Source organism: Panthera leo, chromosome D3, assembly GCF_018350215.1.
Source record: "Panthera leo isolate Ple1 chromosome D3, P.leo_Ple1_pat1.1, whole genome shotgun sequence".
NCBI lineage: Eukaryota > Metazoa > Chordata > Mammalia > Carnivora > Felidae > Panthera > Panthera leo.
Window position 1 is genome coordinate 23,525,321 of NC_056690.1, and position 25,720 is coordinate 23,551,040.

The following is a 25,720-nucleotide window of genomic DNA, read 5'->3' on the forward strand; positions in this document are numbered from 1 at the left end:
TTTTTCTTGTCTGAATAAGGGGTATGAGCTTTGGCTAGATGGGATGGCTCAGCCTACTCTGGGGCAGTGCCTGCACTTTATGCTCATGACCACTGGGTGTCACTGCCGAGCCGCGATCGGACTGTTGGCTCAGGTCTACCTGGGGGTGGTAGGTGGAGAGTGGCCCCTCAGGGCCCTTCCCCACACTGGGCCTCATCCCCACCTACCCCCCACAGAGCTGGTCCCCAAGTCCCCAAAGCCTCATGCTGACCCCAGCCCAGCAGGTCCCCCTCAGGCAGGCAGCAAGCAGGGGCAGAAGTACAGGTGGGAGTCAGGGAGGAAGGAGGATGGGCAGGGGCCCTGCTACCTTTTGGGCAGCCCCTCCTACAGGTGGTCCTGAGTTCAAGGCCTGGTTTGGGATAGTTCAGGCATCCATTCTCCTCCCAGAATCTCCATGTATGGATAAAGCTGCATAACCTAATTCAGCTTCACTTCACCTCTCCTACCTCTCCTGGGCTAAGTAGAAAACATGTTCCTAGAGTGGAGGTGGCCAGTGACGGGCCCAGGGGAGGCAGAGGGCTGGGCTTATATGGGTCTACCTGACCCCCGGCCTGGCTCATGCACATATTGGTAGTATGCTTAAGAGACTCTAGAGCCACTGGGGGATGAAGGGGGGTATGGGGAGTGGAGTGACAAGCAAGGGGCTGGGGGAGGTTTGCCGGAGAGGTAGCAGGGCCCCAGAAGTCATGGGAAGACATGGGGAAGGGCTCGTGCGGGGTGAGGGGCTCCCACGGCTGTATCCATCACTGACCCCACAATCAGGAGCAGAGAGGGCAAGGCAGGCGCTGGGTGCATCCCATGTCTTCGTTAACTAGTGCCTGCTGGAAAGTAGGGCACCCCAGCCAGACTGCATCCAGACGGGGTTGGGGGAAAGGGAGGCACGATACCAGTCTCCTAAAGAGCTTCCCAGTTTTCTCTCCTGTAGGGGTGTCTGCCTCCACCCTGTCCATTTTCCAAATGTCTATGTCACAATGGTTTCCAGGTTCTTGCATTGTGGGCTTTTGGTCCTCTCCCCATGTATCTTGGGTGGGTCAATTTCTAGGCCTGGGAATTCATTCACTGCAACCATCACCAATGATTGTAAAGGTCTCTAGGACCCCACCTGTGGTTTCCAAGTCTCCTTTCTCATACATGCTATGTCTCCTGTGTATGTGACAGTTTCTAGGCCTTCCTTCTCAATCTTCCTGGGCTTCCTTTGTGCAGAGTGATTTTTAGATCACCCCATCTCATTTTCCATGTTTCTCCCATGCATGATAGTCCTGTCATTGCACTCCCCCGTCCTTGCACTCCCCCTGAGTCTCCTATGTATGTGATGGTGTCTAGGACCTCGTGTTAATTACAGGTCTTTTGAGAATAGTGAAGTCTAGGTCCCCTGACCTCATTTACCATGTACCATGTATACATAATGGCTTCTAGGCCTCCCTTCCTGTGCTCCATGGATTTCCTATGTATACGGTGGTATCTAGGTCCCCTGTCCCTTTTACCATAGGGCCTTCACCATTCCTATGCCTCCCTTCCTATGCTTCACAGATTTCTCAAGGCCCCCATCCCATTCTTTTGTGTGGATATTGTCTTCACACCTCCCTTTCTTCTGCAGACAAAGGAGCAGAAGCCAAAGCCCTTGCTGGGAAGGGACTATGAGGCAGAGGATGCAGTCTGGACTGGGTCAGCCCAAACCACCCAGGCGGAACAGGCAGGGTCACCCTGGCTTAGAAAGGCCACAGAGGGAAGGCGGAGACAGGGACAAAGACAGAGACAGAGAGCATGGGGTCTGCTGATAAGGCTGGCCCTGTCCGGTTGGGAAGGACAGGATTGGGAGGGGGCTAGAGCTGAGATCTGTCAAGCCTCCTTCCTAGGAGACCAGGTTACAGTGGGGATTTGGATGAGGTGTCCCCACTGCTAATGATCTCCTGAGAGCCCAGGGCAGGAAGGGCAGTGGGAGGTCAGTGCTCGGCTGGAGCTTACCCAGTGGCTCTTCTCACCAGGGTCTCCTTTGGGGCCAGGTTCTCCCTGCAAGGAGAGATAGAGGTAGAAGCAATGAGAGAGGGAAGGAGGGAGGGAGAGTGGGAAAAGGAAGGAGGGGAGGAGAGGGGGAAAGAGGGAAGGAGAGACTGGAAGAAGCTAGAAGGCTGAGAGAGACAGAGAGTGGCTTGTATGGGACTAACACTAGATTAAATGCAAAAAAAAAAAAAAACCCAAAAAACAATGACTTGAAGACAATGGAACGTGGTAAAGAGCAGCCAGAAACTGGAGGCTATTTGACTTTTGAAAGAAGGGAACTACGCTGGGTAAAAAATAAATACTTATGGCGTTTCCTCTGAGGGCACACTGCAGCCCCCTCAGCCTGGCAAATAGCTCAAGCAGAAAGCTTTATCATCTTACTGGGCTGAAGAATCACAGGCTGGAGTTGAGATGGCCACAGGAGAGGGAAATTGAAAGGAAATACTGGAAAGCAGGGAGCTACAGTAGGGGAGTGAAATCTACATAAATACCCCCCTCTAATGCTCAGATGGTCCATGAACTACCCATCCTAAAGCCACAAGCTGAGTCCAACCCACACGCTGGACCAAATATCAACACTCTTCAGAGGAAGATAATAGATCCCAGATTCTCTTTACTCTGTTATCTATATTGTCCAGTATGCAATAATAATTACTAGATATGTGAAGAAACAGGAAAATGTGACCCAATATCAAGAGAAAAATAAGTCAGTAGAAACAGATCCATAGCCAACCCAGATTTTGGGTTTAGTAGACACAAAGTTTCAAATATCTGTGATATTGGGGCACCTGGGTGGCTCAGTCGGTTAAGCAACCAACTTCAGCTCAGGTCATGATCTCGTGGTTCACGAGTTTGAGCCCCACGTCGGGCTCTGTGCTGACAGCTCAGAGCCCGGAGCCTGCTTCAGATTCTGTGTCTGCCTCTTTCTCTGCTCCTCCCCTGCTTGTGCTCAGTCTCTCTCTCTCTCTCAAAAATAAATAAAAGCATTAAAATTTTTTTAAATATCTGTGATATTTGTCATCAGGGAAATCCAGGGACACCTGGGTGGCTCAGTCGGGTAAGCATCTGACTCTTGATCTTGGCTCAGGTCATGATCTCATGGTTCATGGGATGGAGCCCCACATCAGGCTCTGTGCTGACAAGCATGAAACTTGCTTGGGATTTTCTCTTTCTCTCTCTCTCCCTCTCTCTCTCTTTCTCTCTCTCCTCTCTCTCTGCCCCTCCCACCACTTGCACTCTCTCTCTCAAAATAAATAAATGAACATTAAAAAAATTTTAAAAATGGGGGCACCTGGGTGGCTTAGTCGCTTGAGCATCTGACTTCAGCTCTGGTCATAATCTTGTGGTTTGTGGGTTTGAGCCCCCCTGTTGGGCTCTGTGCTGACAGTTCAGAGCCTGAAGCCTGTGTCACATTCTGGGTCTCTCTTCCTGACCCACCCCTGCTTGTGCTCTTACTCTCTCAAAAATAAATAAACATTAAAAAAAAAAACAGGCATCTTCTCAAAAAAATAAATAAAAAATAAAATATCTCTGATATTTATCATCAGGGAAATCCAAATAAAAACTACAATGATATCCACCTCATGCCTATCAGAATGGCTAAAATCAGCAACACAAGAAACAACAGGTGTTGGTGAGGATGCAGAGAAAGGGGAACCTCCTCACACTATTGGTGGGAATGCAAACTGGGGCAGCCACTGTGGAAAACAGTATGGAGCTTCCTCAGAAACTTAAAAATAGAACTACCCTATGATCCAGCAATTGCACTACTGAGTATTTACCCAAAGAATACAAAAATGCTAATTCAAAGGGATATATACTCTGATATTTACAGCAGCATTATCTACAATAGTCAAATTATGGAAATAGCCCGAGTGTCCACTGATTGATGAGTGGATAAAGAAGGTGTGGTATATGCATACAATGGAATATTATTCAGCCATAAAAAGAATGAAATCTTGCCATTTGCAATGACATGAATGGAGCTAGAGGCTATAATGCTAAGTCAGAGAAAGACAAATGTCTTATGATTTCACTCATATGTAGAATTTAGGAAACAAAACAAATGAGCAAAAGGGAAAAAAAAAGAGAGCGAAAGAGAGGCGGAGGGGGCAAAGTAAGAAACAGACTCAATTATAGGGAACAGACTGATGGTTGCCAGAGGGGAGTGGAGGGATGGGTGAAATAGGTGATGGGGATTAAGGAGGGCACTTGTCTGGATGAGCACCAGGTGTTGTTTTTTAAGTGTTGAATCACACCTGAAACTAATACTACACTGGATGCTAATTAACTGGAATTTAAATACAAACAAAGTATCTGCGATAAACATGTTAAAGAATGTAGTGGAATTGATATAATGGTGGTGAGACAGGGAATTTCAGGAGATCTGTGAATACTGTGAAAAAGCATCAGATGGAAATCCTGGAGATGAAAAGGACAATACCTGAAAGAAAAAATTCAGTAGCTGAGATTAACGGAAGATTGGCCATAACAGAAGAAAGAATTAGTTAACCTGAAGACAGGTCAAGACAATAACTCAAACTGAAGCACAAAGAGAAAAAAGATTTTTAGAAAAGTTAACAGAGACTCAATGACTCATGAGAGAGTATTAAGTATAATTAGGATCACAAAAGGAGAGAAGAGAGTACAGAACAGAAAAAATGTGGAGAAATATTAACCAATTTTTCCCTAAATTTGACTTAAAAAAAAACAATGAAACAAAACAGATTTTTTGTGTCTGGTATGGCACATGAGGAATTCAGAAGTCACCATTTTTTCCTAATAACAAATAAAACACTGAACAAAATAAAAAATCAACAACTCTTCTTAGAACCATCAAAGATGTGAGGTCACAGGACAAAGCACTGCCCCCCAAATTGTGGAGAGAGAGAGAGAGAGAGAGAGAGACAGAGAGAGAGAGAGAGAGAGAGAGAAAGGGAGGTGGATTATAATTTACTGAACATAAGCCTCCTTGGGAACCAGCGCCAGGGTAGGAAAACCCAAATGTATTGACAAATTGCCAAAGGCTCAGTGTGGACAACTCTGAGAGTTAACCATTCCAGGGGGACCCAGATTTTGGAGAATATTCACATCTTTGCTAGTTTTACTCAAGAGCTCTGTCAGGTCCTTATAGTGAAAGCTGTAGAAAAATCTCCTCTTGTTTTCAGCAGCAGGAAGGGGGAAAGGTACCATCTTGAAACACACTAGAGCATTCTGCTCTCAGCAAGGCCTGCCCTCAGGAGAAACTATTTTATCAGAGTTTAACCTGCTGGGGTCTTATCAGAGCCTACCTGATCTGGAGGGGGAGGGAAATACCCAACTATAGCTAGCTTTAGCCTTCCACATGGGGGGAAGAGAAACATCCCACCTCTAGCCACCTTGTCCCACCTGAGGGGAAACAAAACAAACAAAACAAAATTAAGAGGCACTGGTGAAGTTAACAATGTAGGGAGATAGGCTTACCCAAAGACTGAGACCTAACCATGAGACTACAGAATGCTTCCTCACACTGCACACCTTACCACTACATTACTCTTTATTGGAGTAAAGAGGCCTTTCACCCACTACCTCATGTTTACCTTCTAACCAAAAATTACAAGGCATACTAAAAGGCAAAAAACACAGTTTTAAAAGAGTGAGTAAATATTAGAACTAGAGTCAGATATAGCATGGATGTTGGAATTATCAGACCAGGAATTAGCAAATAAAACACTATGATTAATATTCTAAATTAAATTTCCATTAATTTTAATGTAGAAAATTGACAACACGGATAATGTGAGCAGAGAGATGAAAATTCTAAAAATCAAAAAGAAATGCTAGATTTCAGTCGAAGGTCCTCTTCATAAAGTCTGTTAGCTAAGGGTAATCACATTTTTCCCAGGCCTCTTAAGAAATACTTAAATCCACAGGGCACCTATGTGGCTCAGTCATTTGAGTGTTTGACTCTTGATTTCGGCTCAGGTCATGATCCCAGAGTTGTGGGATCGAGCCCTGCGTCAGGCTCGGCACTGAATTTGGAAACTGCTTAAGATCCCCTCTCTCTCTCTCTCTCTCTCTCTCTCTCTCTCTCTCTCTCTCTCTTTCTCTTTCCCTTTGCCCCTCCCTGGCTTGCACACACACACATGCACATGCTTTGTCTCTCTCCAAGAAAAAAAAAAAGATTGTCTTCCTCTCTTCTTCTGCCCCTCTTCCCTGCTCATGCACACTCTCTCTCTAAAAGAAAAAGAAAAAAAAAAAAAAAGAAAAGAAAAAAAGAAATACTTCAGGCCTAACAAAGGCCTTTCTTTCTAGTATCAGGAGCCATGCTCCAGAAATACAAATTCAACAGAATTTCATCCCAGACTGTCCCCTCCCTAAAGTTCTACCTACAGCAAGAAAAATAACAAAACACTACCTGTAGTGATAAGTCCTTCAGTTTCCTGGCCAAGATTTCACATTTCCTTTATTTATTTATTTTTTAAGTTTATTTATTTATTTTGAGAGAGGGAGAGAGGGCACGTGGGAGGGGAGGGGAGAGACAGAGAGAGAGAGAGAGAGAGAGAGAAAGAGAGAGAGAGAATCCCAAGCAGGTTCTGCACTGTCAACACGGAGCCTGATACAGGGCTCAAACTCATGAACTGTGAGATCATGATTTGAACTGAAACCAAGACTTGGATGCTTAACTGACTGAGCCACCCAGGCGCCCTTCACATTCCCTTTAAAGATACCTTTCCTGGGTGCCTGGGGCACTCAGTCGGTTGAGCATCTGACTTTGGCTCAGGTCATGATCTCGTGGTTCATGGGTTTCCCTGTGTTGGGCTCTGTGCTGACAGCTCAGATCCTGGAGTCTGCTTTGAATTATGTGCCTCCCTCTCTCTCTCTGCCCTTCCTTTGCTCATGTTCTGTGTCTCTCTCTCTCTCAAAAATAAATGTCAAAAATTTTAAAAAAGTTTTTAAATAATAATTAAAAATATAAAAACAAAGATACCTTTCAAGGAGAAAGACTCAAAAGGGGCACACGGGGGGCTTCAAAGGTACTGATAAGGTTCTATTTCTTTTTTTTTTTTTTTTAATTTTTTTAACGTTTATTTATTTTTGAGACAGAGAGAGACAGAGCATGAACGGGGGAGGGGCAGAGAGAGAGGGAGACACAGAATCTGAAACAGGCCCCAGGCTCTGAGCTGTCAGCACAGAGCCCGATGTGGGGCTCGAACTCACAGACTGTGAGATCATGACCCGAGCTGAAGCTGGATGCTCAACTGACTGAGCCACCCAGGCGCCCCAATAAGGTTCTATTTCTTGAGCTTGGTGTTGGGCACATGAATATATGACTTAATATAAATATTTAGATTTTTCAGGTTAAAAACGTGCATATATGTTTAAGAAAATACTAGAGATTGGAAACTTGTAACAGAAATGAAGAATGCCTTTGATGGGCTCAGTAGTGGACTGGACATGGTGGAGGAAAGAATCTCTAAACTTGAAATTATGACAATTAGAAAATTCCCAAACTGAAAAGCAGTAAGAAAAGAGACTGAAAAAAAGAATAGAATATCCAAGAATGATAGGATGATCACAAAAAAAGTATAACATACATGTAATGAGAAGATGGGAAGGGAAAGAAAAAGAAAGGAACAGAAGCAGTATTTAAAGCAATAATGATTGAGAATTTTCTCAAAGGCACAGATCAGGAAATTCAGAGAACATGAAGCAGGATAAATGTCCGCCCCCCCCCACCCCAAAATACTACACCCTGGGCATATCATCTTTAAACTTCAGAAAATCAAAGATAAAAAAGTATCTTGAAAGGGGCACTTTGGTTGGCTCAGTCGGTACAGCATGCGACTCTTGATCTTGGGGGTTGTGAGTTTGAACACCACACTGATTGTAGAGATTCTTTTTTTAAAAAGTTTAAGAAAGTGTATTTTTCTACCTAATAAATGTTTATTTATTTATTTTGAGAGAGATAGAGAGTAAGAGCAGGGGAGGAGCAGAGAGAGCAAGGGAAAGATAGGGAATCCCAGGCAGGTCCCATGCTCAGTGCAGAGCCTGATGTGGGGCGCGATCTCACAACCATGAGATCATGACCTAAGCTGATTATCAAGAGTCACATGTTTAACTGACTAAGCCACCCAGGTGCCCCCCACCTCCTGCCAAAAAAAGTATTTTGAAAGAAGCCAGAGGAAAAATGTCACCTTATCTAGAGGAGCAAAGATAAGAATTCCATCCAACTTCTCAGAAACCATTCAAGCAAGAAGAGAGCATAGTGAAATATTTTAAGTGTTAAAAGAATAAAACCACTAACCTAGAATTCTGTACCCTGTGAAATTATCCTTCAAAAGTGAAGGAGAAAGACTTTCTCAGAAAAACAAAAACTGAGGGAATTTGTTGCCAGTAGATCTGCCTTGTAAGAAATGTTAAAAGAGATTCTTCAAAGAGAAAGAAGTGACAAGTCAGAAACTCAGGATCTATATAAGGAAAGGAAGGGCATCAGAGAAGGAATAAATGAAGGTAAAAACCCAATGAAACTTTTATCTCTCTTATTCTTAACTGACCTAACAGAAAACACTTTGTTCAACATAATAATACCAACAATATATTTGATCATATATGCTTATGCATGTGAGTCTATGTATATCTGTATGTATGTATAGATAGATAGATTTACATATGATTATATATGAGTGAAATGAATGACAGCAATGATACAAGGAACAGGAGGGAAGAATTGGAATATTTTATTATAAGGTATTTGCACTAACCATGAAGCAGTAATGTGTTATTTGCAAGTAGAGTTGGATTAGTTGTAAATGTATATTACAGACTCTGGGGAAACCACTACAAGAAGTAAAAAAAAAAAAAAAAAAGGGAAGTGCAATCAATGTACTAAGAAAGGAGAGAAAATGGAATCATGTGAAATGATGACTTAAAACCATAAAATGCAGAAAAACTGTAGAAGACAAAAATAGGAACAAAGAATAAGGGCAACAAATAGAAGACAGTAAAAAATACGGTGAAAATTAACCTAAAAACCACTTTAAATGCCAATGGTTTAAATATCCCAGTTAAAAGACAGGATTGTCAGAGTGGATAAAAAAAACAAGACCCAACTGTAAGTTGTCCAGAAGAAGCCCACTTTAAATATAAAGACACACAAAAAGCCAAGGGATAGAAAAAGATAGACCATTCTAGCACTAACCAAATGAAAATGAGAGTTAACTATATTAATTTGAGACAGAACAGACTTCAGAGCAAGGAAAACTTTCATGGATAAAGAGGGGCAATACATAATGATGATAAAGTGATCAATGAAGGCACAACAATCCTTAACGTGTAGGTGCCTAACAACAGAGCATCAAAATATACGAGGTGAAGGGGTGCCTGGGTAGCTCAGTTAGTTAAGTGTCCAACTCTTGATTTCAGCCTAGGTTATGATCTCATGGTTTGTGAGATCGAGCCCCGAATTGACCTCTGTGCTGACAGCATGGAGCCTGCTTGGGATTCTCTCTCCCTCTCTCTCTGCCCCTCCCAACTTGTGTTCTCTCTTCAAAATAAATAAATAAACACTTAAAAAATTATTTAAAAAATTTAAAAATACACGAGGCCAAAACTGATAGAATTGCAAGGAGAAATAGATGAATCCACTATTAGAGTTGGAAACTCTAACATCCTTGGCTAGGAACAGACAAATGTAGTCAGGCAGAAAATCAGAAAGAGCATAGTTGACGGGCGCCTGGGTGGCTCAGTCAGTTTCAGAGTCCTGTTTCAGGTCAGGTCATGATGTCATGATCTCACAGTTCATGGGTTCGAACCCACAGAGCGTTGGGCTCTGTGCTCACAGCTCAGAGCCTGAAGCCTGCTTTGGATTCTGTGCCTCTCTCTCCCTCTGTCCCTCCCCCACTCATGCTCTATCTCTATCTATCTCTCAAAAAAATGAATAAACATTAAAAAAATTAAAAAAAAAAAGAAAGAACATAGTTGAAATCAACAATACCATCAATCAACTGGATATAATTGACATCTATAGACCATTTCATCCAACAACATATTACACATTCTTCTCAAGCTCACGTGGAACATTTGGAGCCATAAAATATATCTCAACAAATTTCAAAGAATAGAAATCATACCATGCATGTTCTTAAGTCACAATGGAATTAAACTAGAAATTAATAATAGAAAGATAACTGAAAACTCCCCAAATACTTGGAAATTAACCAACAGATTTCTAAATAACACATGGGTCAAATAAGAAATCTCAAGAGATATTTAAAAATATTTTGAACTACATAAAAATAAAATTGCAACTTACCAAAATTTATGGGATGTATTGAAAACAATGCTTAGGTGGAAATGTATTGCACTGAATGCATATATTAGAAAAGAAGAAAGATCTGGGACACCAGGGTGGCTCAGTTGGTTAAGCCTTTGACTCTTGATTTCAGCTCAGGTCACGATCTTGCATTTTGTGGTATCAAGCCCTGCATTGGGCTCCATGCTAACATCATGGAAACTGCTTGGGATTCTCTCTCTCCCTCTCTCTCTGCCCCTCCCCTGCTCATGACCTCCCTCCCTCTCTCTCTCTCTCAAAAAAAAAAAAACAAGCTTAAAAAAAAATCTAAAATCAATAAACTAAACTTTGACTTTAGAAAAGTAGAAAAAAGGAGAGTAAATTAAATCCAAAGTAAGCAACATAAAAGAAATAATAAAAATTAGAGCAGAAATCAATGAAATTGAAAACAGAAAATCAATAGAGAAAATCAACAAAGCCAGATGCTGGTTCTTTGAAAATATCAATAAAACTGACAATCCCCTAGCCAGGATAGTTAAAAGAGAAAAAAGAAAGACACAAATGACTAACACCAGAAATGAAATGGGGTACATCACTACAGATCCCCTGGACATTAAACGGATAAAATGAAATATTATCAACAACTTTATGCCAACAAATTTGATAATTTAGACGAACTAGACCAATTCCTTGAAAAGCACAATCTGCCAAAAGAAGAAGAAACACACTATCTGAGTAGGCCTAGATCTGTTTGTTTTTTTGTTTTTTTTTTTTTTTCAACGTTTTTTTATTTATTTTTGGGACAGAGAGAGACAGAGCATGAACGGGGGAGGGGCAGAGAGAGAGGGAGACACAGAATCGGAAACAGGCTCCAGGCTCCGAGCCATCAGCCCAGAGCCTGATGCGGGGCTCGAACTCACGGACCGCGAGATCGTGACCTGGCTGAAGTCGGACGCTTAACCGACTGCGCCACCCAGGCGCCCCTGTTTTTTTTTTTTAATTACACATTTTTTTAATGTTTATTTATTTTTGAGAGAGAGAGAGAGGGAGACAGAGGGCAAGCAGGGGAGGGGCAGAGAGAGAGGGAGACAGAGAATCTAAGTGGCTCTAGGCTCTGAGCCATCAGCACAGAGCCGGACGTGGGGCTTGAACCCACGAACTGTGAGATCATGACCTGAGCCAAAGTCAGACGCTTAACCGACTGAGCCACTCAGGTGCCCCTGAAATTAAAAACACATTATCATTTACATTAGCGCTCCCCAGAATGAAATACTTAGGTATAAATCTAACAAAATATATACAAGATCTATATGAAGAGAATCACCAAACTCTGATGAAAGATAGCAAAGAACTAAATAAATATGTATGGATGGGTAGACTCAATATCTTCGAGATGTCATTCATCCCAACTCTATCTATAGATTTAATGGAATTCCAATAAAAATTCTAGCAAGTTATTTTGTGGATATTGATCAGCTGACTCTAAAGTTTATATGGAGAAGAAAAAGAGTCAGAATAGCCAACTCAATATTGAAGGAGAAGAACAAAGTCCGAGGACTAACACTACCCAACTTCAAGACTTACTATAAAGCTACAGTAATCAAGACACTGTACAATTTGCTAAAGAATAGACAAACAGATAAATGGAATAGAACAGAGAGCCCAGATATATAAATATAGTTAACTGATCTTCAACAAAGAAATGAAGACAATGCAGTGGAGCAAAGATAATCTTTTTCAAAAATGATGCTGGAACAACTGGACACTTAACATGTAAAAAAAAAAAAGTAATAATCTAGGGATGCCTGGGTGGCTCAGTCTGTTAAGTGCTTGACTCGTGATTTCAGCTCAGGTCATGGTTGAACTCTCATGGTTTGTGAGTTCAAGTCCCGCATCAGGCTCCACACTGTCAGTGTGTCAGCTTGGGATTCTCTCTCCCTCCCTCTCTCTCTGCCCCTCCCATGCATGCATGCTCTCTCTCTCTCATAATAAAATTTTTAAAATTTTTTTTATTTTTATTTTTTTTATTTTTCAATATATGAAATTTATTGTCAAATTGGTTTCCAAAATTTTAAAAAAATTTAAAAATTTTTAAAAAATTAAAAAAAATTAATCTAGACACAGGCCTCATACCCTTCACAGAAATTAACTCAAAATGGATCACAGATCTAAGTGCAAAAAGCAAAACCATAGAATTTCTAGAAGATAATGTAGGAGAAAACTTAGATGACTTTGGGTTTCATGATGACTTTTTGAAACAATACCAAAAGCACAATCCATGAAAGAAATCACTGATAAGCTGGAATTCATTGAAATTAAAAACTTCTGCTCTGCAAAAGATAATGTCAAGAGAATAAGAGAAGTTACACACTGGGAGAAAATATTTGCAAAAGACACACCTGATAAAGGACTATTATCCAAAATACACAAAGAACTCTTAAAGCTCAACAATAAGAAAACTAATTTAACAAGTTTTTGCACAGAGGTGCCTGGCTGGCTCAGTGAATTGAGCATTGGACTCTTGATTTTGGCTCAGGTCATGATGCAGGGTCATGGGATGGAGCCATGCATCATTGGGCGCCCTCTCCCTCTCTCTCCCACTTGCTTGCTCACTTTCTTTCAAAAAAAAAAAAAAAAAAGAAAGAAAAGGGAAGAAAAAAAAAGGCAATCTATGGAACGGGGGAAAATATTTGCAAACCACCTATCCAACAAGAGTTGATATCCAAAATATATAAGGAATTTATACAACTCAAGTGGAAAAAACCCAACCCAACAAATAACTCAATTAAAAACAGGCAAGGACATGAACAGACATCTTCCCAAAGAAGATATACAAATGGCAAATAGGTATGTAAGAAGATGTTCAAGATTACTAATTATTAGGGACATGCAAATCATAACCACAATTTTAGATATTACCTCACACCTGTTAGGATGTCTATTATCAAAGAGAGAGAGAGAGAGAAAAAGATAAAAAAATGGTGTGGATGTGAAAAAAAAAAAGGGAACCCTTGTGCATTGTTGGTGGGAATGTAAATTAATACAGCCATTATGGAAAACAGAATGGAGGTTCCTCAAGAAATTAAGAATAGAATTGCCATACAATCCAGCAGTCCCACTTCCGGGTATTTATCCAAAGAAAACAAAAATCACTATCTTGAAGAAATATCTGCATTCTCATATTCACTGCAGCATCATTCACAAAAGCCAAGATATGGATGAATGGATAAGCACAATGTGGTATGTATGTATATGTGTGTGTGTATATATAATGGAACATTATTCATCCTTAAAAAAGATGGAATCTTAATGATAAGAAGGATATGTGGATTTTAAGAAAAAAAAAGTTGAACTCAGAGAAACAGAGTAGAATGGTGGATCCCAGGGCCTGGGGCAGGGGATGGGAAATGGGGAAGGTTGATAAAAGAATATCAGTTTTCAGTTATAGCATGGCCGAATTCTTTGGATCTAATATTTAGTATGGTGACTAGAGTTAATAATACTACATTGTATAACTGCAATTTGTTAAGAGAGATCTTCAGTGTTCTCGCCACACATACACACACACAAAAGGTGTGTTTCTTATTTAAAAAGCTTTTTTTAAAAGTTTATTTATTTTGAGAGAGAGAGAGAAAGAGAAAGAGAATCAGTAGGGGAGGGGCAGAGAGAGAGGGGGACAGAGGATCCGAAGTGGGCTCCGCACTGGCAGCAAAGGGCCTGACACAGGGCTTGAACTCACGATCCATGAGATCATGACCTGACCGATGTTGGACGTTTAACCGATTGAGCCACCCAGATGCCCCTTACAAAAAAGTTTCTTACAAAACCAAACATACTATATGATCCAGTGATTGCACTCAATGTCATTTACCCAAATGAACTGGAAACTTACGTCCACACAAAAACCCGCATGTGGATGTTTATTCATAATTGCCCAAACTCGGAAAGGTGTCTTTCAGTAGGTGAATGGATAAATAAACTGTGGTATATACAATGGAAAATTATTTACAGCTAAAAAGAAATGAGTTATCAAACCATGAAAAGATATGGAGGAAACTACACTTGATCTTAGCCAAAAGGCCGAGAAGCGATATAGGGAGGAAACTTAAGTGCATATTAGTGAGGAAAAAGGGACGAATGGGCAGAGCACCAAGGATTTTTAGGTCAGTGAACTATTCTATATGATACTACAATGGTAGATACATAACAGTATACATCCATCGATACTGTAGAATGTACAACACCATGAGGGAGCCTTAATGTAAACTGTGGACTCAGGATGATAATAATGTGTCAGTGTGGGTTCGATTGTACCAAATGTCCCACTGTATTCGAAATGTTGATAGTGGGGGGAGGCTGTGTATATGTGAGGACAGGGAGTATATAAGAATTCTCTGTACTTTCTGCTCAATTTTGCTGTGAACCCCCCCCCAAATGCTCTAAGAAATAATTTCATTAATTAAACAACAACAAAAAAACTAACAAAAATAAAAATCCTTACAGATCTAGGAATCTTAGCAAACCCAAAGCAGGATAAACATAAAATCATCCCAACCACATCATTATCAACCTGTTGAAAACCAAGGGTAAAGAGAAAATCTTATTTTAATTTTTAAAAAATTTTTATTAAAATTTTTTTTAACGTTTATTCATTTTTGAGAGACAGAGAGGGACAAACCATGAGTGGGGGAGGGGCAGAGACAGACAGGGAGACACAGACTCCAAAGCAGGCTCCAGGCTCCGAGCTGTTAGCACAGAGCCCGACGCTGGGCTTGAACTCACGAACCGTGAGATCATGACCTGAGCTGAAGTCGGACGCTCAACCGACTGAGCCACCCAGGCACCCCTAAAGAGAAAATCTTAAAAGCCAGAGCAAAAAGATACGTACAAGGAAAACAACAAGAACCACAGCCAATTTCTCATGAGAAATGCTCATTTTCTCAGCCAGAAGACCATGGAACAACATCTTTAAAGTGCTAAAAGGAAGGAAAACTGCCAAGCTATCATTTTATATCCAATTTAAAATATCTTTCAAAAATCAAGGTAAAATAAAGACAGTTTTGGACAGAAGCGGTGAGGATTTGTTGCCAGCAGACTCATACAAGCAGAGGTAAAGGGTATTCTTTCTTTAGGCTGAAGACAAACGATACCAGATGGAATCTGGAGCTACAGGAAATCATTAGAAATGATAAATATATCAATAGATGTAAAAGACAATTTTTCTTTGTTTTCTTAACTTCTTTCAAAGTCAACTGTTTAAAGCAATAACAACAATGTATTGTGGGGTTTATAACAAATGCAGAAGTGAAATATATGGCAGTCATAGCACAAGGTCAGAAGGAGGCAAGTTATACAGTTGTAACATTCCTATTCAGACGTGGAGTGGTATAATATTCATTCAAGTTAATTGCGGTAAGTCAAGGATGTATTTTTTATCCTTAAAACAACTGTGAAAAAATAACACAAAGTCTTTGGTAGAGATAAAATGGAGTAAACCGTACTCAATCCAAAAGAAAGCAGAATAAACGGGGAAAAAATAAAGAAGAGATGGAGTAAATAGAACACAAATAGCAAGCTTGTTGACGTAAATGGTACCGTATTAATAAATGTAAATGAACTCCATAGTCAAGGCAGTTAAGAAAAAAGAGAGACCTAACTATATGCTGTTTACTGGAGGTATACTTTAAATAGAAAAAGTTGAAAGCAAAAGTATTGAAAAAGATATACCATTCAAACACTAAGTGTAAGAAAGCTGGTGTGTTTTAGTATCAAAGTAGAATGCAGAGGATACCCTTGTTGGCTCAGTCTGAAGAGCATGAGGCTCCTGATCTTGGGGTTGTGAGTCTGAGCCCTACTTTGAGTGCAGAGATTACTTAAATAAATAAGAAACTTTATTGGGGCACCTAGGTGGCTCAGTCAGTTAAGCATCCAACTTGATTTTGGCTCAGGTCATGATCTCAGGGTTATGAGATTAAGCCCTCTGTTGGGCTCTGCACTAAGCCAGGAGCCTGCTTAAGACTTTTTTTTTCTCTCTTTCTCTCTCTCCCTCCCTCTACCTCTCCCCCCAATGTGTACATGCGCTCTCTCTCTACAAAAAAGTCAATAAAAAAACTTTATTTAAAAAAAGGTAGAATTGGGGTGACTGTGTGGCTGTCAGTTAAATGTCTGACTTTGGCTCAGGTCATGATCTCATGGTTTGTGAGTTTGAGCCCCGCATCGGGCTCTGTACTGACAGCTCAGAATCTGGATTCTGTGTTCCCCTTTCTCTCTGCTCCTCCCCTGTTCACACTCTGTCTCTCTCTCTTCTTCAAAAATAAATAAACAGTCGAAAGAAATTTTTTTAATTAAAAAAAGTAGAATGTAGAACAAGGAGTATCCCAAGAGAGAAAAATATTCATTTCATAGACATTAAAATCCTGAACATGTATGCCCCTAATAACAAAACTTCAAAGCACACAAAGCAAAAGTTGACCAAACTAAAGGGAGAAACAGACAAATCAACAATCATAGTTGGAAAGATGGAGAGTGAAAGAAATATAGAGTGTCAGAGACACAGAGGAAAGAAAGAGATAGAGAAACAGATACAGGGACACAGAGCCTGAGTGAAGGAGAGGTATATGGCCTGATACTAAGAGGCTGACAGGACCCAGAGACAAGGAAAGAGAGGGATGGATCATGCCCCGGAGAGGAAGGGGGTCAGGAGCTCTGGTCTCAGTGTGTGGAGCCAGAGCAGGGGTCTGAGCCTGTGGGATCCTGGAGGGGGTGCTGCAGGGTGGGCAGCATCACTCACCCGCTGCCCCGTGGAGCCTTGGGGGCCAGGTTCTCCACGCAGTCCCTGTGTGGGAGGGAGGAGAGGTATAGAGTCAGCTATTGGAGTGGGTGTGACCCAGGGATCCCAGGATTCCCCAGAATCCTCCACCAGGGGCTGCCTCAGTACTCACTCTCTCTCCCTTCTCTCCTGGGTGGCCGGAGATTCCTTTGGGTCCAGTGGGGCCTGGGGGTCCCTGAGCAACAAGACAGGGCCTCAGCTTTGTACTGAGGCAGGGTGGGGTGGGCAAGGACTTGGGGGGCACAGGGGTCGAGGAGGGAGTCCCAGTTTGGCCTGGACCTCTGAGTTCTTTACCACACTCCCAGTGCCTGGCATACAGCTGGCAGTTTATAGTTATGGCCCTGGAGTCAGAGAGTCCCTACCCCTGATCTGCAAGTTGCCATGTGCTGGTGGCAGCCCTTTGAAAAAAAAAAAAAAAAAAAAAAAAGAACCTCTATCATTCTTGGCTGTATGTGCTGCTCTTCCTTACATGGACTGAATGACTGAATAAAAAGATTTACTGAAAGTAGTTTGCATATTAAGTGCTCAATAAATGCTCGAATGAATGAACAAATGAATGGTAGACGGGTGAATGGATGAATATGTGGACTGATAGTGGGTGGGTGGATGGATGGACAGATGAGTGGGACCACTTGGAGAATTACTCACCATGTGTCCAGGACTCCCAGGAATGCCCATGGGACCAGGAAGTCCAGGGGGACCTGGAGTAAGACACGACATCCTCAGGACTCAAACAGAGTACAATACCAGTAAGTCTACTATCCACTCCCTCCTGATGGCCACAGCCCTAGCCACTCTGCCATCATCTGACCCCACCCCTTACATTGGGCCTGGACTCAACTTACCCACCGGCCCTGGGGGGCCTGGGAGTCCGACTGGTCCCTGGGGCCAGTGGCTGCTGGTCTCAGTGAAGGTGTTGGACAGTAATGGGTCCCCTGGGGGAGGAAAGATGGTGAGTGAGCAGGACTGGGCTGGGATAGGGCAGTCAGTCTTTACCTGCCATACCTCTGCCAAGCCAGCTTTGACTACCCTGTGGGACAACCTATAGTGTGGGCGGGGCCATTGGACACCTGCTCCAAGGGTGGGGAGTGTGGAGAGTGCTGGTCATATGGGACCAGGAAGCAGGGAGGCCTGGGTTCTAACCTTACCGCACTCTGGCTAGTGACATTCAGCAAGACCCTCCACCTTGCTGAGCCTATACTGCCACACGTCAAATGGGAATAGTAATAACAGCTACCATTTATTGACCATCCACTTTGTGCCGGGCTTCTGTGCATGGGGGTCATGGAGCTCTGGGAGAACTGTGCAGTCACTCTCCCCATTGTACAGATGAGAAAACTGAGGCTTGGAGAGGGAGGAGTGGTGAGATGGAATGAATGGCGCCCAGTCATACACCAAATATACGGCACAGGTATGATTGAACCTGGCACTCCTAGCTCCCGATCACTGGCGGCACACACGTAGGTCAGCCTGGGGAGGAGGTCAAGGATACACGTCTGGGTCCAGATGGGTGGAGGAGGCTCTCTGAGCACAGGGTCAGGGAGCACAGAACTCATTTCCTGCCATCAGGCCTGGGCCTCTCCAGCGCTCTGAGGGCTGGATCACCGCCAGCTCCAAGGCTTGGCAGGAGAGCCGGATGCTGGTAATTCTAAGCACAGGCTCCGGAGGACGCCTGGGTTTGAAGCTGGTCTCTCATGTTCTGGCTATGTAATTGCTCCTCTCTGGCCCTCAGTCTTCCTCATCAGAGAACAGAAGAGGACAATGGCACTATTGGAGGACTGGGTGACACATAGCTGACCAAGGGCAAGCCTAGTATACAGAAGGTACCTGGTAGATGGCAGTGACAATGGGATGATCATTATGCCAGCCCTGCCCCCACTCCCACCATTATCTGTCATGACCCCAAGGGACTTACCATATTGGGGGTTCCAGGCATGGGGTGGTCCAACAGGGGCTGGGGGGCCAGGGGGCCCAGGGGGGCCAGGAGGCCCTGGTGGACCTGGAGGTCCCCTCTCTCCAGGAGTGCCCACAGCTCCAGCCTGGCCAGGGCTTCCTGGGGGGCCCTGAGGACCTACAATGGAACCAGGGAGTTGTTCGGTGTATAAGAGGCAGGGAGGTCCAGGGTGGCTGCAAGGAGGCGGAACAAGGCAGCCTGAGGGAGTGGTTACACAATGGCTGCGGAGGCCACAGGCCCAGGCTGGTCCTGGCCCTGACCTCCCTGGCCATCTATTAAGGGGATGAACACAGCCCTCTTCAGGGGCTTTAGGACAATGGACACTTGGTATACAGCAGGTTCTTAGGAAATGTTGATTTCCAGAATGTTCTCTTCTCTCCCTTCCAGACTTTTGAATGAGTTGTTCCCTCCATCAGTCCTCCCTTTGCTCTGCCTGGTGTCCCCTCCAAGTCATCCTTTAGGCCTCAGCTATGATGTCACTCCCCAGGAAGCCCTTCCCATGCCCCACCCCATCCAGGCTGGGTCTAGGCTTCCTTCCTTGGGGTTTCCATACCTACAACTTCCCCCAGAACAACCTTGGTCACATGGTGGGGGACACTGCTATTTCTCCTCTGCCTGCCTCTCCTCCTCCCAGCTGGTCTGGAAGCATCAGAAGGGTATGGACAGGTCTGACCCCACCAAGTACCCAGCTCAGAGCCTGCTGTGGTAGGTGCCCAGGAAGTATGGGTCCAGAGAATGCAAAAGAGGGTTTTGGGGAGCCCAGGTGTGAGTGGAGGGGTGATGAGCTGAGAGACACGTGGGTGGAAGGGACCCAGGCTACCTCTGGCCAAGTAAGGGTTCACCTGACAGGGCTGACCTGGGAAGCTGGGGGTAGGGGCAGTGCTGTGGGCACTCACCTGGTGGGCCTCTCATCCCCGTTGGGCCCCGGCTGCCAGTGTCTCCCTTGGGGCCAGTGGGCCCAGGAAGCCCCTGGCCACCAACTCGATCTGGGGGAGAAAGTTCATCAGCTTGGCAGCTCCAACTTTGCTCTTGCCCTGACACTGGCCCTCGTCCCCCAGTCAGCACCTACCCTCTCGAGGGAGCAGCGGGGCCCTCACGTTCTCTCTGGCTCCTGGTAACCCTGGGGCAGGGGGTAGACAGGGGTCAGTGTCATCCAGGGTCCCTGCCTCCAGCTCCAGTGTGTACGACAGGGGCTACTGGGGTGCTGCGCCCCATCCCCTCAGGCCCAGAAAGGGGTCAAGCTGGGAGTCAGCAGCAGGGCGGGGACTGGAGTCTCACTCCCCTGATTCATTCCCAACACACTGCCCCTACTAACCCACTCACCTTGGAGGCTTCCATCTCCCGGGCTACCCCGGGCAGCTGGGGAGCCCCAGAGTGGGACAGGGTCCCCGGGTGCCGCTGGGGTCGGGAACACTGCCCGCTCAGTGACAGTTAGCACCGCCACCTGCGGAGGAAGAAAAAGGTAGGTACCAGGGTCTCAACAGGGGCAGGTCAGCCGAGGGGCCCCCGTGTTGGGGGCAGGAGGCCCATGCAGCCAGCATAGCCCAGCTTGGAGTAGAGACCCACCTCCCAGAGGCTCAGAACTTCATCAGAAGTGACTGTGGTTTTCAAACTACACAATTCGTCACCGTAAAAAAGCCATCATACACCGTCACTGCCACCCAAGTGGAGTTCTGTGTCGCCATGTTTGCTGGGCCACAGGGTCTTTCCTGTGCTGAGCTGCATAAATAACATGAAACTCCTCTTGGTCTATTCAAGTACTACAGGCTGGGAGGGTTTTTACTAAATTTTGAGGGAAGTTTGGGAAGGTCTGACATGAAATAGAGGCCCTGAGGTATATACAAAACCACTTTGGGACCCAGTGTGGGGAGCCTCTGAAAGTCAGTGGTGTCCGCTGAGCCGCTGACCTGGGATTAAAGAGGGGCCAGAATGCCCACTGACCAGGGGGCAGGGGTCGTGTGGTCCTGTCCAGAGAAAAGCTGAAACTCCCGGACAGACACAGAACTAAGAACCACACCCCAGACCTGAGACTGAGCCCCTCATGCCGGCTCCTCCTGGGAGGAAGCCTGGGGAGCAGTGTGGGGTTCCTGGAGCTCCCATACTTCCTAGCGGGGGTTCTAGCACATGCTGTTCAGAAACTTCCTTTTCCCCCTTGATACCTCAGGGGCATCTTTTCATGTTACAAAACGGAGGTGTTGTGAACGGCTGTCTGGTATTATGCTAATTATGCAACCACTCCCTCTGCCATCTGGTTTTCAATTTTCCCTATTAATTATTATTTTTAAAATTTTTATTTATTTTTTTGAGAGACAGAGTGCAAGTCGGGGAGGGGCAGAGAGAAAGGGAGACACAGAATCTGAAGCAGGCTCCAGGTTCTGAGCTGTCCGCACAAAGCCCACTGCGGGGGCTCGAATTCACAAACTATGAGATCATGACCAGAGCCGAAGTTGGATGCTTAACCAACTGAGCCACCCAGGCGCCCCTTCCCTATTAATCATTAACATTTTGGTAACCACCTTTGCAACTATCTACTCTCCTTAAGATAAATTCCCAAAGGAGAGAATGATGGAGGAAAGGATATGCAGACAAAACATGTATGTCTTTACGTGTGCTTAGAAAATCTGGGGGGGGGGGGGGCTCCTGGATGGCTCAGTTGGTTAAGCGTCTGACTCTCGATTTCTGCTCAGGTCATGATCTCATGGTCCGTGGGACTGAGCCCTGCTGACAGTGCAGAGCCTGCTTAGGATTCTCTCTCTCTGCCCCCTCATGCTTGTGCGCGCTCTCTCTCTTTCTCTCTCAAAATAAATAAGTAAACTTAAAAAAAAGAAAAGAAAATCTGGAAGAAAAGATGCTTAAATATTGACCGTTGTTCTCTCTCGGGGTATAGGTGACTGCTGCAGATGGTTTTCTGGTAGGTTTTTCACAGTTCTGAGCTATTCATGTTTCTAAACTTAGAATATCTTGCTTTTTAATTGCTGAAACCTTTGTATCTTGAGATAATTTGGGATGTGCAGATGTTTTGCTTTGGAAACTGGGAAGATAGTATTATGGTGGTGGAGGGGAATAAAAGGCAAAGGCGACAGGGCAAATAAGAGACTCAGCCACGGGCTCTGGGGGCGTGGTGTCTACAAATATCTGGCTGGCATGGAGATGGGGGTACACAGGGAGCTTCATAGGCCTCCCGGAGGAAGAGCAGGCCAGGCGATCTGACTGTGAGCAGGCTTCCTGGGGAAGGGCACAGAGGGGAAGCCAGCTTGTTCTGGAGGATGGTGGGTGTCTGGTAGGGAGGTCACATGCTCTTGGGTGTTGAAGCTCAGCTCAGAGATGCAATGGGAATCATGAGTGGATGGGGCGTAGGGGTGCAGGGAGGGGGTGGGGAGGCCAGGGGAGGGGCAGCTGCTCACCCACCTTGGCTTCCAGCACCTTCAGCCGCTCGGTCAGCTCTGATACTTTGCTGCAGTTGAGGCAACCTGCAGGGAGGGACGAGGCTGGGGCTGGGGCAAGGCGCCACAGGTTCCCCATGGAGCCCCTCAACGCCTGGGGGCAGGATGGAGGCAATGGGACACCTGATGACCCCAAACCATGAGATAGCCCAGTGTAGGAGAAGGGGCTACAGCCTGTTCAAGGTAGGCCATGTCCTGAGGGTTTCCTTTGGCTCCAGATCCTCCAGAGCAGAATCAGGGACCCACCTCCTGCAACCTTTACATCCAAGATGACTCCTTCCCTGGAAGCCAGGGCAGGAAATCCTGTTGCTTCCCCTTGGGCAGGGCTAGCCTGGGCTTGCCAGCTTTGGGGACTGACACATCACAATCTGGACTGAGCTGGCTCAGAGGCGCTACCCTCTGATTCTGCCTCCGCAACCACCGTCCAGCTCCTCGGGCCTCCCCAGGGATACCCCTAAATTATCGGTAGCAGCTCTGGCCCATTCCAGAACCTGCCAGCTGCGGTGCACGGGGACTAATGCTTTAAGGGCTCATCTCTCCAGTCCACGCCAGGATCCCATGTGTTACGACGAGTGTCACCCCAGTTCACATCTGAGGACACTGAGTTCAGAGCAAGGGTGCAGTGAGTTCTTGACAAGCACAAAGTCTGGGGTCGAGTCCCAAAGCTGCCCCTTCCTGGTTATGGGGCCTTGGGAAGGGCGCGTCTCCTCTCTGACCCTCAGCTTCCTCCTCTTTAGAATGGGGACAATGATGCCTTCCTGGGGCTGTGAGATTGAAATGGGTTGACAATGGAAAGCACCTGGCGCAGTGCCTCACTCATTGCAGATGCGGAGAAAAGCATAGTTTAAATAAAAAGAGGACTGGCGGCTTGGGCCCACGTCTGCAAGAGTCTGGGGATCACACACACACACACAAAAGAGTTTGGGGGTCATGGGTCTTGGGGTGCTGGGCCCAGGTCAGACTCCTTCTAGGCCCTTTCTCTCCACCACTTTTCTTTCCAGGCTGGGGTGGGCAAGGGTGGGTGCTCTCCCTGACCCTCCATTGCTGGACTCAGCTGGCTTTAGGATCATCACCACATTGCCTGTGCCCCCGCCCGGCCTCTCCTAAACCAGGGGGACCCCAAGCAGCTGCCCCAGGACCCACCTGCGAAGGCTGTGGGCCTAAGTGCCATCCGTCGCATGGTGTTGCCTGACCAGCCAGGCTCCAAGAAGCCAGCGGAACCTGAAACTGAGGGATGATACTGATGAGAGCCCCGCTGGCCTGCACTATTCCCCATGTGCCACTGTGGCCCTGGCCAGGATCCCTACCCCTCCTGGTGAAGAGGGAGACAGAGGCCCAGAGAGGTGGGACAGTTTTCCTGGGTCACACAGCAAGAGTTGGGCTGAACTGGAACAAGACTGCCAACTTGATGGGACTGGGGAGCGGGCTGGCAGCGGGTAGGGGCCAATGACCCCAGCAAGCTGCATGGGTTAAGAGCTTAGAGGTAACAGATGCAAGGTTGGGTCCCAGCCCTGCTACTTGCTGACCTGTATGACTTGTCCTCTCTGGACCCGCCTATATTCCCATCCGTAAAGTGGAGTCATAAGGCTACTACGCCCCCCAGGCTGGTGTGATCCTGAGGAAGGCAATGTATACAAAGGGCCCCCTGGGCACACATAGGCACACAGCAGGCAGCTGGGACATGGCTGTCCCCCTTCTCCCTGCCCCAATTGGTAAGAAGACACTGAAGTGGAACCCGCCCTGGTTTTAAATGAAAACCAGAGGGAGGCTGGCTGCCTGGGGAGGGCAAGGGGGGCTGTGCTCTACTCTGCCACCACCCCTATGAAGAGTGGCCACCCTGGCTGGTCTGGCTCTGGGGGCCTGGTTTTCCCCACAGCCAGAGGGATGGGCTGGCTGAGCCAGGGGCAGGGGTACAGCTGGAGGGGCTCTGGAGCCAGCAGTAGCAACTGCCCTTCTCTGCACCCCCCCCCCGGCCGCCCCCCAGGCCTGCCTTTTAAGGCCACAGAGTGCCATCTGGTGGGGGGGGGGGCGGGGAGAAAAGACCCAAATAAGGCACAGACCTGGCAGCTCTGAGCCAGGCTGCGGGTTGGTGCAGGGAGTGCGGCGCCGGGAACTCAAACCAGACGGGTGTCTCTGGCCAGCCCCCAGCAGGGAGGCGGCCAGACCCTGCTCCACTATGGGGCCTCTGCTTAGACTGGCCTTGCATCTCCCGCTCACCCTCCCTGGGGACCTGGGACTTGCCCCATCGCAGGGAATAAATCCGGCCCAGGACAGAGGAAGGTGGGGTGGCAGCTCAGGACCGGGGGCAAGGGATCAGGGCAAGGTGGGGGGAATGCCATGTGAGCCAAGGCCAATGCTAAGTGTTCTACACATCCCAGCTCAATCTCACATGGTAGGTTGTAACAGCTAACACTTAACAGCTAGCACTTACTCTGGGCCTGGCACGTTCTAGTAAGCACTTCACATACAGATTTTTAACTCATTATCCTCACGGAACCCTATAAATGGGTAGCTAGTACCACCTCCACTTTACAGATGGGAAACTGAGGCACAGAGCTCCTCTGTCTCCTGTGCTCAGATGAATGGACGAGTGAATATGAGTATCTCTCTGGGGGGAAACCAAGACGGCTGGAGCCTGGACTTGAACTCAGGTTAGCCTAACTCCAGGGCTCGACCTCTGGGCCACCTGGGACCTCGAGTCAGCCCACTGGGTGGAGGCAGGGAGGCCTGGCGCCTGTAGGAATGCTGGCTCTGGAGGAGAATGGGCTCGCCAAGCCTTCCTCGTCCTCTTTGCTCCCAGGTGAAGATGTAAAAGGCCATTTTATTACTCTTTTCAGGAAGTCAACCAAAGGAAGCTGCTGTCTCTCCAACCTCATGGAAGTTTGGGTTTTCTCTGGGATGAAGTCTGGCAGAGCATCTGCCCGGCCCGGCCTCCTCACTTACCCTGCTGTTTCCCCCTTTTTTCATGGCATTCCCACCCTCTAACACGTACTGTGTCAGTTCCCCAGTTCACGGCCAGTCACCCACCCCACTGGCTGGAACATGAGCCCCACCAGGGCAGGGACCTAGTCTGTCCCATGAATGGCCTGGAAAAGTGCCTGTTGCATAGTAGGGCCTCAGTGGCCTCAACAGACCTTCTGTTAACAAATGCATGAATCACCGGCCCAAAATGAACGTAAAAC

At 46.0% G+C, this 25,720-nt stretch overlaps 1 protein-coding gene and 1 pseudogene across 7 annotated transcripts in view; both read right to left on the minus strand.

Annotated features, from left to right (window-relative positions):
- Positions 1 to 25,720, minus strand: part of EMID1 (EMI domain containing 1) — a 49,018-nt gene that overhangs the window by 8,570 nt on the left and 14,728 nt on the right. For 5 of the 7 annotated variants that reach the window (XR_006195354.1, XM_042910945.1, XM_042910946.1 and 2 more), the window contains exons 4-14: positions 23,682 to 23,765; positions 22,504 to 22,565; positions 20,419 to 20,539; positions 20,165 to 20,215; positions 19,992 to 20,081; positions 19,057 to 19,212; positions 17,987 to 18,076; positions 17,790 to 17,842; positions 17,254 to 17,316; positions 17,103 to 17,147; positions 2,005 to 2,049 (exon numbers count right to left, since the gene is read on the minus strand). Coding sequence is in view for 6 of the 7 variants with exons in the window: in XM_042910945.1 (XP_042766879.1) it covers positions 2,005 to 2,049; positions 17,103 to 17,147; positions 17,254 to 17,316; positions 17,790 to 17,842; positions 17,987 to 18,076; positions 19,057 to 19,212; positions 19,992 to 20,081; positions 20,165 to 20,215; positions 20,419 to 20,539; positions 22,504 to 22,565; positions 23,682 to 23,765 (860 nt within the window). In the remaining variant the exon portion in view is untranslated. The remainder of the gene's footprint in view (positions 1 to 2,004; positions 2,050 to 17,102; positions 17,148 to 17,253; positions 17,317 to 17,789; positions 17,843 to 17,986; positions 18,077 to 19,056; positions 19,213 to 19,991; positions 20,082 to 20,164; positions 20,216 to 20,418; positions 20,540 to 22,503; positions 22,566 to 23,681; positions 23,766 to 25,720) is intronic. The other 2 variants (XM_042910948.1, XM_042910949.1) reach the window with 1 other exon arrangement.
- LOC122204324 lies at positions 14,237 to 14,404 on the minus strand (annotated as a pseudogene).